Below are 16626 nucleotides of genomic sequence, written 5' to 3'. Positions count from 1 at the left end.
TTTTTTTTTTTTTTTTTTTTTTTTTTATTATTATTTTTTTTTGAGACGGAGTCTCACTCTGTCGCCCGGGCTGGAGTGCAGTGGCCGGATATCAGCTCACTGCGAGCTCCGCCTCCCGGGTTCACGCCATTCTCCTGCCTCAGCCTCCCGAGTAGCTGGGACTACAGGCGCCCGCCACCTCGCCCGGCTAGTTTTTTTGTATTTTTTAGTAGAGACGGGGTTTCACCGTGTTAGCCAGGATGGTCTTGATCCCCTGACCTCGTGATCCGCCCGTCTCGGCCTCCCAAAGTGCTGGGATTACAGGCTTGAGCCACCGCGCCCGGCCGAAAAAAGTTTTTAATGAAATAAACTGATGCCATTAAATAATGAACCCTGGTACCTGCCACCCAGCTTCAGCAGGTGTTAGTATTTTGTGACTCTATTTGATTTTTTTGTCTTGGGCCTAGGTGAAATGACAATGGATGCTGTGTTGGCTCGATTGAAACTTCTGAATCCAGATGACCTTAGAGAAGAAATCGTCAAAGCTGGATTGAAATGTGGACCCATTACGTCAACTACAAGGTTCATTTTTGAGAAAAAATTGGCTCAGGCTTTACTGGAGCAAGGAGGAAGGCTGCCTTCTTTCGACCACCATGAGGCAGGTGCCACAGCTCTCAGCCAAGACACACAAAGGATTTTGAAGTCAGCTGAAGGGAACCCAACTGATCAGGCTGGTTTTTCTGAAGACAGAGATTTTGGTTACAGTGTGGGCCTGAATCCTCCCGAAGAGGAAGCTGTGACATCTAAGACCCGCTCGGTGCCCCCCAGTGCCGTCGACACCTACGGAACTGCAGTGACTGCGTCTAAGGAACCGCCCTTGTACTATGGGGTGTGTCCAGTATATGAGGACGTCCCAGCGAGAAATGGTAATGGGGACGTGTGTAGGATTTCCTCACACAGATAGCATATATGCAGAGGGCGGGATGACATATGAAAATGGAAAAGTACAGATAAAAAAAGAAAAAATCCAATCACCACCATCTCATCACCCCGGTTAACCATTGTTAATACTTTTATGTAGAACTTTCCTGAAATATTTGTGAGTCTACGTGAGAACTGTTAAAATTGGTTAGGGAAATTGGATTCTGTGAGATATGCTGGACTGAGATATTAATATTAGCTGGCCGCTGCTCTTGGTTAGGAGCTTTGTTGATTAGTCGCCTCCCCCTTTTTAAAATGCATTGTAAGCTGCACACCTTTTATGTTAATGAATGCAAATGGCCAATGAATGCATAAATTTTCAGCATCAAAGTTTTGTAATTTTATTTTATTATTTATTTTGTTATTTATTGTTTGAGACAGAGTCTCACTCTGTTGCCCAGGCCAGAGTGCAGTGGCGCAATCTTGGCTCACTGTAACCTCCGCCCTCTGAGTTCAAGTGATTCTCCTGCCTCAGCCTCCTGAGTAACTGGAATTACAGGCACCTGCCACCGCGCCTGGCTAATTTTTTGTATTTTTAGTAGGGATGGGGTTTCACCATCTTGGCCAGGCTGGTCTTGAACTCCTGACCTTGTGATCCACCTGCCTCGTCCTCCCAAAGTGCTAAGATTACAGGCGTGAGCCTCTGCCCCCGGCCATTTTATTTTTTTAATTTATTCATCTGAGACATGGTCTTACTCTGCCACCTAGGCTGCATTGCAGTGGTACAGTGACGTCTCGCTGCAGCCTCAACCTTTCTGGCTCAGGTGATCCTTCTACCTCAGCCGCTTGAGTAGCTGGCTCCCAGGCATGAGCCACCACACCCAGCTGTTTTTGTTTTTGTTTTTTGAGACAGAGTCTCGCACTGTTGCCTGGGCTGGAGTGCAATAGCGCGATCTCAGCTAACTGTAACCTCTGCGTCCCGGGTTCAAGTGATTCTCCTCCCTCAGCCTCCCAAGTAGCTGGGAACTGCAGGTACCTGCCACCACACCCAGCTAATTTTTGTATTTTTGGTAGAGACAGGGTTTCACCATTTTGGCCAAGCTGGTCTCGAACCCCTGACCTCGGGATCCGCCCACCTCGGGATCCGCCTGCCTCGGCCTCCCAAAGTTCTGGGATTACAGGTGTGAGCCATCGTGCCCGGCCGATTTTTGTATTTTTTATAGAGAGAGGGTTTTGCCATGTTGCCCAGGCTGCTCTCGAACTGCCCTCAAGCGATCCACCCACCTTGGTCTCCCAGCGTGCTAAGGTTACAGGCACATACCAGCACGCCTAGCTAATTGGGTTTTTTTTGATGTTTGGTTTTTTTTTTTTTTGAGACTGGGTTCTGTCTCTCACCCAGGTTGGGGTGTAGTGATGTGATCTCAACAACTCACTGCAATGTCTGCCCACCAGGCTCAAGCACTTCTCCCACCTCAGCTTGGGATTGCTGACATCACGGGCATGTGCCAGTGTGCAGTCATTTTTTTGTATTTTTGGTAGAGATGAGATTTCCCCACTTTGCCCAGGCTGGTCTCCAACTCCTGGGCTCAAGTGATCCACCAGGCTCGGCCTCCCGGAGTGCTGGGATTACAGGCGTGAGCCACCTCGCCTGCCCACACCTAGGTAATCAGTGTTTTTTTGTTTTTTTTTTTTTTAAGAGAGTGGGTCTCGCTTTATTGCCCAGGCTGGTCTTGAACTCCTGGCTTCAAGCAATCCTCCCACCTGAGCCTCCCAAAGTGCTGAGATTACAGGTGTGAGCCACTGTGCCCAGCCCAAGAATTGTAATTTTAAACAAGATTTAGCATTGGGGAAAAAAAAAAAAGAGAACTCAATATTGACTGGAATGCCGGAAATTGCACACTGTCATTAGTATTGTTGTTACTGTGATATCATTTGTGGTGATACCTGTGAGTAGATAATTGGTTAAACACCGTGAATAGAATGGAATATTATTCTTCCATAAGATCTTTTTAAAGAATACTTAGTGGCCAGGCCAGTGGCTCACGCCTGTAATCCCAGCACTTTGGGAGGCCGAGGCAGTCAGATTACAAGTTCAGGGGTTCGAGACCATCCTGACTAACATGGTGAAACCCCGTCTCTACTAAAAATACAAAAAATTAGCAGGGCGTGGTGACGGGTGCCTGTAGTCCCAGCTTCTCAGGAGGCTGAGGTTTCAATGAGCTGAGATTGTGCGACTGCATTCCAGTCTGGGCGACAGAGCTAGATTCCGTCTCAAAAAAAAAAAAAGAATAGTGACACTGGGAAATGGTCATAGTGCAGTTTTTATTTTTGTCATTTATTATTTATTTGTTTACTTATTTTTTGGTACAGAGTCTCGGTCTGTCACCAGGCTGGAGTGCAGTGGCGCGATCTGGGCTCACTCCAACCTCTGCCTTTTGGGTTCTAGTGATTTTCCCGCCTCAGCCTCCCAAGTCGCTGAGTGTGCCACCATGCCCGGCTAATTCTTGTATTTTTAAAATAGAGACGGGGTTTTACCACGTTGGCTAGGATGGTCTCTATATCTTTTTTTTTTTTTGAGACGGAGTCTTGCTCTGTCGCCCAGGCTGGAGTGCAGTGGCTGGATCTCAGCTCACTGCAAGCTCTGCCTCCCGGGTTTACGCCATTCTTCTGCCTCAGCCTCCCGAGTAGCTGGGACTACAGGCGCCCGCCACTTCGCCCGGCTAGTTTTTTGTATTTTTTAGTAGAGACGGGGTTTCACCATGTTAGCCAGGATGGTCTCGATCTCCTGACCTCATGATCCGCCCGTCTCGGCCTCCCAAAGTGCTGGGATTACAGGCTTGAGCCACCGCGCCCGGCCGGTCTCTATATCTTGACCTCGTGATTCGCTTGCCGCGGCCTCCCAAAGTTCTGGGATTACAGGTGTGAGCCACCTCGTCCGGCCTTATTTTTAATCTTTATTATTGTAAAGATTGCTCGTTACAATCATTTATAATGTGTATGTTCTATAAGTGGCATCTAAAGTAAAAGCCAGATTCTCTCCTCTGGTCTCAGATCTCACTGCTGAGAAGTAACTACTTCACTGCTTTCGTCATGATTGATCCTGTTATTATTTATATACATGAACTTTTTTTAAATTTTTAAGATGTTTTAGAACATGATATATAACGTGTGTTTTTGAATGTAATATAAGTGCACTTTTTTTTTTTTTTTGGAGACAGAGTCTCGCTCTGTCACCCAGGGTGGAGTACAGTGGCGCGATCTTGGCTCACTGCAAGCTCTGCCTCCCGGGTTCAAGCGATTCTTCTGCCTCAGCCTCCCAAGTAGCTGGGACTACAGGCGCCCGCCACCACACCCGGCTATTTTTTGTATTTTTAGTAGAGACGGGGTTTTACCGTATTAGCCAGGGTGGTCTCGATCTCCTGATCTTGTGATCCGCTCACCTCGACCTCCCAAAGTGCTGGAATTACAGGCGTGAGCCGCCATGCCCGGCCTGTTTTCATTTTTATAAAAACGAAAGTAGAAGTACAGAGTCACAAGGTAGACTTTGTTTTTCTTTCTTTCTTTCTTTCTTTTTAATGAGATGGAGTTTTGTTCTTGTTGCCCAGGCTGGAATGCGGTGGCGCGATCTCGGCTCACTGCAACCTCCGCCTCCCGGGTTCAAGCAATTCTCCTGCCTCAGCCTCCCGAGTAGCTGGGATTACAGGCGTGCGCCACCGTGCCTGGCTGATTTTGTATTTAGTAGAGACGGGGTTTCTCCGTGTTGGTCAGGCTGGTGTTGAGCTCCCAACCTCAGGTGATCCGCCCGCCTCAGCCTCCCAAAGTGCTGGGATTATAGGCGTGAGCCACTATGCCTGGACCATGGCCATTTTTATCCAGTAGTGGACAGTAACCATTCCTCTCTTATATTGCTCAGAAATTTTTGTCTCTTGGCTAATAGTTTGTATCTTATGTATTTACGATGGTCTCATACGAAACTTGATTGTGATAGTTCCACTACAGAGCTTTCATATTTTTATATAATCAGAATTATCTTGTTTTGGATGGTTTCTTGGCATGTTTAAAAAGGCATTCCCAGCCGGGTACAGTGGCTGATGCCTGTAGTCCCAGCACTTTGGGAGGCTGAGGTGGGCGGATCACCTGAGGTCGGGAGCTCAACACCGGCCTGACCAACATGGAGAAACCCCGTCTCTACTAAAAATACAAAGTTAACCGGGCATGGTGGCAGGTGCATTGTAATCCCAGCTACTCGGGAGGCTGAGGCAGGAGAATCGCTTGAACCTGGGAGACCGAGGTTGCAGAGAGCCAAGATCGCACCACTGTATTTGAGCTTGGGCAACAGAGCGAGACTCCGTCTCCAAAAAAAAAAAAAAATAGGCGTTTCCTGTTCAAAATTGTGTTTAAAGTTCTCTTTTGTTCTTGGCTGACATCATTATAGTTTCTTTTAATTTGCCTTTTAATAATTTTTATTTAGATCTTTATATGAAATTTAGTTTTTAGGATAGAATCTTGCCATATAGAATTACATATGTGAACATAATATGTATCATGTTACTCCCATGCATATACGCACACAATTGAGCTTGTTAACTGTGTTATTTTGGCTAGCTAAGGCCCTTTTTCTTCAAGATTAAAGATCTGAACTAAGCCGGGCGACTGGGTAGCAGACATGGAAGCTGATGATGAAGCCCAGGGTGGACCAGGTGACAGCTGCTCAAGTCACTCATCTCTGATTTTCCTTTGTTACTTTTTCTACTCAGAAAGGATCCATGTTTATGAAAATAAAAAAGAAGCATTGCAAGCTGTCAAGATGATCAAAGGGTCCCGATTTAAAGCTTTTTCTACCAGAGAAGACGCTGAGAAATTTGCTAGAGGAATTTGTGATTATTTCCCTTCTCCAAGCAGACCGTCCTTACCACTTTCTCCTGTGAAAACAGCGCCGCTCTTTAGCAATGACGGGTTGAAAGGTAAATCATGCAGCAGTTCATATCTTGATGTTCCTGTCACATAGATCCCACCCTGTTTTGTGCCTTCTTTCCTCGTATGTGGTAACTTGTTTTCTCCATGGGGGTAGAGTCGATGGCGTCTCAGTGGACCAGGAAGCCACGCTAGCTCTGATGCTGACATGCCAGTAACTAGCATCTTGAGTGGAGAAGCTGAAAAGAACGCTGTGGCTGCTTCCATCTGTCCCCACGTCTCTCCTTGCTGCCTGTTGGATTTTTTCTTTTCTTTTTGTAAAGAGACAGGGTCTTGTTTTGCCAGCCTGGAGTGGAGTATGGTGCTATCATGGCCCACGGCAGCCTCGAACTCCTGGGCTCAGGCAATCCACCTGCTTTACCCTCCCAAATAGGGAGAGCAATAGGCGTGCGCCACCACACCCAGCTAATTTAAACTTTTTTTTTTTTTTTTTTGAGACGGAGTCTTGCTCTGTTGCCTGGGCTGGAGTGCAGTGGTGCGATCTCGGCTCACTGCAACCTCTGCCTCATGGGTTCAAGTGATTCTCCTGCCTCAGCCTCCCGAGTAGCTGGGGTTACAGGTGCCCGCCACCATGCCCAACTAATGTTTGTATTTTTAGTCACCATGTTGGCCAGGCTAGAATTTAAATTTTTTGATGGAGATAGGGTCTTGCCATGTTGCCAAGGCTAGTCGAATTGCTGGCATCAGGTGACCCTCCCGTCTCAGCCTCCCAAAGTGCTGGGATGACAGGCGTGAGCCACTGTGCCTTTTTGGATCCTGAGAGCAGTCTCCTTCCCCACCTGAAGCTATACCCCACCTAAGCTATACCTAGGACTAGGGCATCTGCAAAAGTCGGGCTTGTCTGTAGGAACTGTCCAGCCCGAAGTCTGCCTCCTCTCCACCTCCTAGCTCAGAACTCGGGTTTTGTGTGAAGAGGCTCTTCACAGTCAGTGTGGGGTAGAGCCTCTGCCTTCACCTTTCGTCTGGCCTCAGCTCCTGCTCCCTCTCCCAGCTCACAGTTGTCTGGGCTTCTCTGGCGGGTTGGTACTCCAGAGGAATGGTGCCCCCTCTCCCTCCAGTCATCTGCCTGTCCTCAGTCAGCCTTATACAGGTGCTTCCTGGATGGAAACCAGAGTGGCTTCTAACAGGTACAGATTTCCTTCTTTGCAATTTGTGAGAATTCCTCAGAAGGAAATCACTTTAAGACAGAAATCATGCCGGGCACGGTGGCTCATGCCTGTAATTCCAGCACTTTGGGAGGCCAAGGTGGGTGGATCACTTGAGGTCAGGAGTTGGAGACCAGTGTAGCCTACATGGTGAAACCCTGCTTCTACCAAAAATATAAAAAACTGGCTAGGTGCAGTGACTCACACCTGTAATTCCAGCATTTGGGGAGGCTGAGGTGGGTGGATAATCTCAGGTCAGGAGTTTCAGACTAGCCTGGCCAACATGGTGAAACCCTGTCTCTACTAAAAATACAAAAATTAGCTAGCCATGGTGGCAGGTGCCTGTAATCCCAGCTACTTGGGACGCTGAGGCAGGAGAATTGCTTGAAACCGGAAGGCAGAGGTTGCAGTGGGCCACGATCACACCACTGCACTCCAGCCTGGGCGAAAGAGCAAAACTCCGTCCCCACAAAAAAATCAGCAGGGTGTGGTGGCTCCTTAATCCTGTGATCCTTTGCAGCCACACTGTGCACATCGAAGGTCTTGTGTGATTGCTGGGAGTGTTCCCTTGCCCACAACTGCCGTTATTCCTCCTCCACCTACTGACCAAGCTTTCAGAGTTCACTGGCCGGGTGTGGTGACTCATGCTTGTAATTCCAACATTTTTGGGAGCTGAGGCAGAAGGATCCCTTGAAGCCAGGAGTTGGAGACCAGCCTGGGCAACATAGTGAGACCCCATCTTTAAAAATACATTTATATATACGGATATAAGCCAGGCGTGGTGACACACAACTGTAGTCCCAGCTACTTGGGGGGCTGAGATCACTTGAGCCCAGGAGGTCGAGGCTGCAGTGAGCTGTGATCGTGCCACTGCACTCCAGCCTGAGTGACAGAGCCAGACCCGGTCTCTGAAAAAACACAAAGTTCACCAAACTTGGCCTCATTCACAGAGCGTTTCCCAGCAAGCTTGCGGCAGGGTCTGGCTGCTCTCCTCCACTTGCTCTGCTCACAGGGGCGTGCTGGCTGCCGTTACATGCTGGGGCTGGTGGCCGCAGGCCCATCTCGTCGTTTCTCACCTGTGCCTCCCAGTTGGCCCAGAAGCCTGTGTGGAAAGCTCCTTATCCCTCATCATAGGGTGCATGAGTGACTTGGTGAAACTAATCTTTCTTAAATTCTGTCTCTTTCCGACAGATGGTTTGTGCTTGTCTGAATCAGAAACAGTCAACAAAGAGCGAGCGAACAGCTATAAAAATCCCCGCACGCAGGACCTCACCGCCAAGCTTCGGAAAGCTGTGGAGAAGGGAGAGGAAGACACCTTTTCTGACCTCATCTGGAGCAACCCCCGGTATCTGATTGGCTCAGGGGACAACCCAACTATTGTGCAGGTAGGTGTGCAGCCTCGCTGGTTCCGTCGGGTAGGTGCACGGCCTGGCTGGTTCCATCGGGTAGGTGCGGTTCTATCGGGTAGGTGTGCGGCCTGGCTGGTTGCATCAGATGGGTGCGCGGCCTGGCCGGTTGCATCAGGTGGGTGCGCGGCCTGGCCGGTTCCGTCGGGTGGGTGCGCGGCGTGGCTGGTTCCGTCGGCTGGGTGTGCGGCCTGGCGGTTCCATCGCAGCACTCGCTACAGACGTGTCCAAGTGTCACAGATGGGAGCTCAGTGCGTGCGGGTCTCTTTCAGGAAGGGTGCAGGTACAACGTGATGCATGTTGCTGCCAAAGAGAACCAGGCTTCCATCTGCCGGCTGACTCTGGACGTGCTGGAGAACCCCGACTTCATGAGGCTGATGTACCCCGATGACGACGAGGCCATGCTGCAGAAGCGCATCCGCTACGTGGTTGACCTGTATCTGAACACCCCTGACAAGATGGTGCGTGCCCACCCTCCACTGACGCTTTCTTTTTTTAATTGTTTAAAATTTCTTCCCCAGAAGAATGCTTTATTGACCAGTTACTCATTGGTGTAATAACTTTGGGGAAAAGACACATAGTTACACCCCTGCAGCCTGCCTTCTCACCACGTCCCACGGGACAGAGGGCACCGAGTGCTGGGCTTCCCTGGCCCCTGCGTCTTTGTCGTGTGTGCAGTGCTGTCCCCAAGGGTGTCTGAACTGTCTGGGGACATGGTTGTCAGAGGACATTTGCTCTGCTGAACAGGATACCTTGAGCTGAGCAGCCTTTCTCCTCCTGGGAGTGGCAGAGCTGGGCACACCACAGATAGGCCCTCAGTGTCCTGCCAAGAGCCACTGAGGCACAGAGCTGCCCCTGCAGACCACGGCGCCTAACATGCAGGACTGTGTGAGAAAGAGACTGCTGGGGTGTGACTGCTTAGAAATAGGAACGATCTTCCTCGCTCTTGAGAAAAGGCGACAGCAATCCTGGCCAATGCCCACACCCCACCCTCCACCTGACCTGTGGGATCGTTTCATCCCAAGTGCAGCAAGCAGGCGAGTTGGAGTCACTGATGAGTGCCCCCCCGGGCTAGGCCCATGCAAGGCAGCACTGTGAAGGGGGCACAGCTCTTCTAAAGGGTGCTAAAGACAGGCTTTTCCTTCTCTTGGCCCCTCCCACCCCCAGGAGCCCAAGAGTCCTTCAGGGCAGAGTAGGGAGCCAGGGGAGCTGCTCTGCTTGAGAAGAGAAGCAAGTTTTATACACTGGGATGAAGCGTATTAGTCAAATCAACACCCCAACTGGAACAGGCGGTCACGCAGGCCAGGTGTAAAATCTCACACAGCGCTCACAGCTGTTAAGCAACCCTCATTTATATATTTATCATAAACAAAGCATAAGGCAATGTGAGGCTTGAATTTCAGCTTGAGTCTGAACAAATAATATTCTCTCATTAGGAGGCTTAAGCTGCTTTGCCTAATTTCAATTTTTGAAAAGTCCATTGCTTAAAAAAAATAACGAATTTGCTTTTCGTTAAAGCTAGATTAGTGCAACAATTAAGCAGTTGTTGATAATCAGTTTACTTTCTGGGGGGTCTCAGAAAATGGACAGTTTTGTTCAACATTTCAAGATAAGCTCGTGGAACAGATAGGGCTTTCTGGGCGATTGCATTCCTTCTGTGAGGTAGGGAAGGAGGAGGTCAGAAACGCCACTCAATGCGTGCGGCTCTTCAATCCTTCAACATTCTGACGGGCTAACCTGATTTTTTTTTTTTTCTTTTTTCTTGAGATGGAGTCTTGCTCTGTCTCCCAGGCTGGAGTGCAGTGGCGCAATCTCAGCTCACTGCAAGCTCCTCCTCCCGGGTTCAACCGATTCTCCTGCCTCAGCCTCCTGAGTAGCTGGGACTACAGGCACCTGCCACCATGCCTGGCAAATTTTTTTTGTATTTTTAGTAGAAACGGGGTTTCACCGTGTTAGCCAGGATGGTCTCAATCTCCTGACCTCGTGATCCGCCCGCCTCGGGCTCCCAAAGTGCTGGGATTACAGGCGTGAGCCACCGCACCTGGCCACTAACATGATTCTTAAAGGGAGCCTGGGCTTTGGCTCAGTGTTTCAAATCCTCCGCCCTGTCCACTTCCTGTACCCCTAGGAAGGACAGCACAGTTATCTGTTTCAACTACAAACTTTAGTGTAAAACTGGGTACACGACTGTTTAAATTCATGTGGATGGCCTCCCAGCACTTAGGGAGGCTGAGGTGGGCAGATCGCTTGAGCCCAGGAGTTTGAGACCAGCCTGGGCAACATGGCAAAACTCTGTCTCTACAAAAAATTTTAAAAAACAAATTAGCCAGGGGTGGTGGCACATGCCTGTAGCCCCAGCTACTCAGGAGGCTGAGGTGAGAGGATCCCCTGAGCCCAGGACGCAGAGGCTGCAATGAGCCGAGATGGCACTACTGTACTGCAGTCTGGATGACAGAGCAAGACCCTGTCCCCACCACCGAAAGAGGCATGGTTTTCAGTGGTTGAACAATGCATAAGTAAGAATTCTTAAAGAATTGATGTATTTTTGTGAGGGAAAGCCCAGTGATAGCTTAAAGCCAGGAATTATAAACTCTTAGTAAAACCCGGGAGTGTGGAATGTCGTGTTGTGGTGGGTAGAAGAGAGTGTCAAAGAAGCATATTGTGGGGAGGCATAATTTTGTTATTTGGATAACAGAGTGAATATGATATGTTGAGCTGCAAAAAAAAAATTTTTTTTTTGAGACGGTGTCTTGCTCTGTGCCCCAGGCTGGAGTGCAGTGGCACAATCTCAGCTCACTGCAACCTCTGCCTCCCAGGCTCAAGCGATGCTCCTGACTCAGCCTCCTGAGTAGTGGGACTGCTGGCATGCAGTACCACACCTGGCTGATTTTTGTACTTTTAGTAGAGACAGGGTTTCACCATATTTGCCCAGCTGGTCTTGAGCCCCTGACCTCAAGTGGTCCGTCCGCGTTGGCCTCCCAAAGTGTTGGGATTACAGGCATGAGCCACTGCGCCCGACTGAGCTGCAAAATTGAAAAGCAAGAATAATTTTTAAATCAACAAGAGAGAAAAGGGGGAGTGTTGACATTTTGTCAAGCCAGCAAAATTATAGAAAGGGGTGAAAGTGAAAACAGTGGTTACCAAAAAAGCAATAGTGTACATGAACTAGGAAAGGGGGAGTAACATCACAGTGCGTCAGTTATGCTGAGTGTGAGCAAACTGAGTAAGGAAATGAGGTTCAACTAGGAATACATGTTCTTATTTTCACGCAGTATTCACAGAAGATGTGCATGTGTGTGTCCAGAAAGAAAACTTAGTAAATTACTGAAATTAGATATTTCAGGTTACATTTGTTTATTATAACCCCCGAAAGTAGGAATCGTTAAAGCGTGGACCAAAAATAACTATTGAGAAAGTACCAGGGTTTTTGGAGAGATCACATCCCAAGATTACGGTGTGGGTGAGAAGCAGGGCTGGAGAGAAGGTCAGCCAGAACTACAGGAAGTTACCCAGCAAGAACAGGCAGAAATTGGGGTGGTGAGGTTTGCTGAGTACAGAACAGGTTGGAAAGGGCCATTGTGTAGTGGGGAGAATGGTGGGCCAGAAGGAAGCCGTTCTGTTGCGCGTCCTTTCTGTGTAGACCATCTGCCCAGATGCACGGCAGAGGGCCTGGGAAGCGGGAGGGGGGCGGTCATGTTTCTGAAGCAGAGGACCCGGAACCTCAGTCCTGTAAAGTAGAATGTGGACCAAGAAAGGCCTGAGGGCTGGGTGCCGTGGCTCATGTCTGTAATCACAGCACTTTGGGAGGCCGAGGCGGGTGGATCACCTGAGGTCAAGAGTTTGAGACCAGCCTGGCCAACATGGCAGAACCCTGTCTCTATTAAAAATACTAAAATTAGGGCCGGGCGCGGTGGCTCACATCTGTAATCCCAGCACTTTGGGAGGCCGAGACGGGGGGATCACGAGGTCAGGAGATCGAGACCATCCTGGCTAACACGGTGAAACCCCATCTCTACTAAAAATATAAAAAATTAGCCGAGTACAGTGGTGGGCACCTGTAGTCCCAGCTACACAGGAGGCTGAGGCAGGAGAATGGTGTGAACCTAGGAGGCGGAGCTTGCAGTGAGCCGAGATCGCGCCACCACATTCCAGCCTGGGTAACAGAGTAAGACTCCGTCTCAAAAAAATAAAAAAAATAAAAAAAAAAAAAAAACTAAAATTATCCTCACCTGTAATCCCAGCTACTAGGGAGGCTGAGGCAGGAGAATCACTTGAACCTGGGAGGTGAAGGTTGCAATGAGCCGAGATTGCGCCCCTGCACTCCAGCCTGGGCGACAAAGTAAGACTTCTTTATCTCCAAAAAAAAGAAAAGAAGAAGGGCCTGAGGGTTGGAGAACACAGAGCAATCATTGCACTCGAGGAGGGGCCAGCAAACTGCAGCCCAGGAGCCAGCTCAGCTGCCATCTGTGTGTGTAAATAAGGCTTTATTGGAACATAGCCACACTCATTTGTGGATTTGTCTGTGGCTGCTTTCCTGCTACAAGAGTGGAGTTGGGTAGCCGTGGCAGAGACAGGATGGCCTCAAAAGTCTATAATGCTTGCTGTCTGGTCCTTGTCCAAGAAAGCTTACCAGCCCCTGGACAGAAGGATGGGGTGCAGGCAGCGTGGTGGTGTATTCAAACATCCAGACCTTTTTGGGGTCGTGTGAGCGAGTCGTAAGGGTTATTACCTCTAGTGGGTGATGGTGGGAGGGATCTGGAGAAGGACATTTGTGGGTGACCTAGGCTGTGTTGCCAAGGAGTGGAGGCGGGGGTGTCAGTGCAGGCCGCAGGGTCCATGATGAGTTTTTGTTCCCTGTGCAGAAGCTTAGGGGTGGCCGCCATGGCATACGATGCCACCAGACACTTTACAGCCAGAATCTTGGTAATCAGAGGTGACGTGAGGAGGCGTTTCTGGCTCTGCTAGGTGTAAATGAATTCTGTTTTCTACACAGTGCAGTGGAGCTGCCTGTGGGATGTCCAAGTGAGGTGCCTGGGAGGGAGTTGGCCCTTCAGGTCTTGGGCTCAGGGGCACTGTTGACCATGAGGCCTGCTGGTCTATAGGCCACATTTGAAGGTGACATTGAGACTGCCTAGAGCATAAGGAAGGATCAGAGGTGCAGCTGTGGGAGCTCCAGGCAGATGGTGTGGAGACCTGCGACCCCATGGGGGAGGGAGGGCGTGACGCGGCGTCATGGACAGAGACCTGGGTTCCCAGTCGGGGCGTGGTGCGGCATCGTCAGCAGTGAAGAGAGTTTCGTAGTCGGGGCGTGGTGCGGCATCGTCAGCAGTGAAGAGAGTTTTGTTTACTGTGGTGTCACGTGCCACAGAGACCTGGGTTCCCAGTCGGGACGTGGTGCGGCATCGTCAGCAGTGAAGAGAGTTTCGTTTACTGGGTGTCACGTGCCACAGAGACTTTTCTTTGAGTACAGGCCAAATTCGGGGGCTTTGCTTTATTCCGATTGTGGTCCCCATCTGTGTATTTCATTTTCTGGGCATGTTTTACATGACGTTGTACTGGGCCCTGTGCTGGTTAAAGCTACTGTTCACTGTTTATGGAGAATTTAAGCTCCTCCAGGGCCTGGGCACCCGGGTCAGTGTGCTGAGCTCAAGCCTTGGCATGAAGTGGGTATGTGCTAGAATGCCAGTTATTTTTCTGTTATAAAAGTAGCGTCTTATATGGCCTTTTTGTTTGTGAGTCTTTTAAAAAAAAAAGTAGAAGCCGGGTGGGGTGACTCACGCCTGTAATCCCAGCACTTTGGGAGGCCAAGGCGGGTGGATCACCTGAGGTCAGGAGTTTGAGATCAGTCTGACCAACATGGTGAAACCCCGTCTCTACTAAAAAAAAAAAAAAAAAAATTGATGTGGTGGCAGGTGCCTGTAGTCCCAGCTACTGGGGAGCCTGAGGCAGGAGAATCGCTTAAACCCAGGAGGCAGAGATTGCAGTGAGCCGAGATCACGCCAGTGCATTCCAGCCTGGGCAACAGAGTGAGACTCTGTCTCAAAAAATAAAATAAAATCAATAAATAAATGTATAAATGTCTATTTTCATCTTAGAGCAACTTTATGAGACACGTGTGAATAATTGTGCTTCCTCTGCACCTTTTTTCAGGGCTATGACACACCGTTGCATTTTGCTTGTAAGTTTGGAAGTGCAGATGTAGTCAACGTGCTTTCGTCACACCATTTGATTGTAAAAAACCCAAGGAATAAATATGATAAAACACCTGAAGATGTAAGTACTTATTAAAATGCAGTTACTATCTGGAGTTAGAAATGAAAATACACAAATTGACAGTCTGTTATCACAGGCACAGGGAAGCCACAAGGAGCTCTGTGTGAGTGTGTTTGCCTTATGGGACATGTTAGAACCCTGGCTGTTGGGTCAGATGCACTTTGTGAAGATGATGCATCTGTAGAACCAGGAGGGAAGGAACTGACCCGGTTTGCTGATTTTATTTTCCTTAAACTGGCAGTCAGTTGCTTTGAACAGCTCACAGTCTTTTATCAAGTTCCCTTTCTGAACACGTCAGTTGACCAGAGTCAAAGAGAACAGAGGTAATGATGGTGGTGGTGATGGTGATGGTGATGACGGTGGTAGAATGATGGTGATGGTGGCGGTGATGGGGATGGCAGTGAGGATGTGATGGTTGTGATGGTGATGATTATGGTGGTGATGGTGCTGGTGAGAATGATGGTGGTGATGGTGAAGATGGTAATGGTGGTGATGATGGTAGTGGTGAGGATTGTGGTAATGGTGACGGTGAGGAGGATGATGGTGGTGATGGTGATGGTGGTGATTATGGTGTGATGGTGGTAGTGAGAATGGTGGTGATGATGGTGGTGATGGTGATGGTCAAGGTGGTGATGGTGGTAGTGGTGAGGACTGTGGGAATGGTGACAGTGAGGATGATGATGGTGGTGATGGTGATGAGGTGATGATGGTGATGGTTGTGGTGATGAGGATGATGGTGGTGGTGAGGATGGTGATGAAGATAGTGATGGTGATGATGTGATGGTGAGGATGAAGATCGCAATGATGATGGTGGTGTTGGCAGAGGTGATGGTGATGGTGACGATGGTGGTGAGGATGACGATGCTGAAAGCAGCTAAATTGTATTCAGCTCAGTGTGCACCAAGCGCTGTGCTAAGCTTCTCACACATACGTACTCATCTGACCCAGAAAAGCATGGTCAGTCAGGCCTCATCATGACCCTGAGCAGCTGAGCAAAGTGCACCTTACAGAGGGCAGAAGTACGTTCTGTGCCCGCAAAGTGCCAGACATATCTGGACCTTCTGAGAACTGAAAGACAAGTTTGATGTTTCTGTGTATTACAGCTGTGAGCTGTCCACGGTCTAGCAGCCCTTTAGAAATAGAAGCTGTAAGAATCTTCCGGTGGCAGTGGCCTCTCCTACACCCCCTCTGTAACTGCTGTTATTGCATAAGCAATACATCCACTTGCCATAGAAAATTTAAAATACTGCTTGACCAAAAAGAATAAAATTCACCAGAAAATTCTACAACTGAGAAATTGCCATTATTTTGCATATGTATGATTTAATTTGTGTGTGTGTGTGTGTGTGTGTGTGTGTGTGTGTATGTGTGAGAGAATATCTGTACTTACTCAGCATAAGAATGGCATTTGGTAACTAAAAACTCCTGACATTTTATTTTAATTTTTTATTTCTATTTTTTTATTTATTTTTTGAGACGGAGTCTCACTCTGTCTCCCAGGCTGGAGTGCAGTAGCACGATCTCGGCCCACTGCAAGCTCCGCCTCCCAGGTTCACGCCATTCTCCTGCCTCAGTCTCCCGAGTAGCTGGGACTACAGGCGCCCGCCAACACGCCTGGGTAATTTTTTGTATTTTTAGTAGAGATGGGGTTTCACCGTGTTAGCCAGGATGGTCTCGATCTCCTGACCTGGTGATCCGTCCGCCTCTGCCTCCCAAAGTACTGGGATTACAGGCGTGAGCCCCCGCGCCTGGCCTAACTCCTGGCATTTTAAAAAGCATTTGACTTTTTAAAGCTTACAATCTGGTACAGACTCAAAAATGTGGTTGTTTTCCTAGTTTTAGTCAGTTTCTCTCACAGGCTGGCTCCTTTCCTTCCTTTTATTTGAAGGTTGTTGGTTTTTCTTTTTTTTTTTTTTTTTTTTTTTTTT

At 48.8% G+C, this 16626-nt stretch overlaps 1 protein-coding gene across 2 annotated transcripts in view; it reads left to right on the top strand.

The window, feature by feature from the left end:
• The window catches only part of ANKLE2 (ankyrin repeat and LEM domain containing 2), a 37848-nt gene that overhangs the window by 6224 nt on the left and 14998 nt on the right, over positions 1 to 16626 (top strand). For both annotated transcript variants that reach the window (XM_025400928.1, XM_025400927.1), the window contains exons 2-6: positions 447 to 905; positions 5658 to 5864; positions 8211 to 8404; positions 8698 to 8886; positions 14576 to 14698. In XM_025400928.1, coding sequence (XP_025256713.1) covers positions 447 to 905; positions 5658 to 5864; positions 8211 to 8404; positions 8698 to 8886; positions 14576 to 14698 — 1172 coding nt within the window. The remainder of the gene's footprint in view (positions 1 to 446; positions 906 to 5657; positions 5865 to 8210; positions 8405 to 8697; positions 8887 to 14575; positions 14699 to 16626) is intronic.

The sequence above is a fragment of the Theropithecus gelada genome, chromosome 11 (genome assembly GCF_003255815.1).
Source record: "Theropithecus gelada isolate Dixy chromosome 11, Tgel_1.0, whole genome shotgun sequence".
NCBI lineage: Eukaryota > Metazoa > Chordata > Mammalia > Primates > Cercopithecidae > Theropithecus > Theropithecus gelada.
Note: the sequence above shows the minus strand (reverse complement) of the source record. Positions and strands in the feature narration are given on the sequence as shown.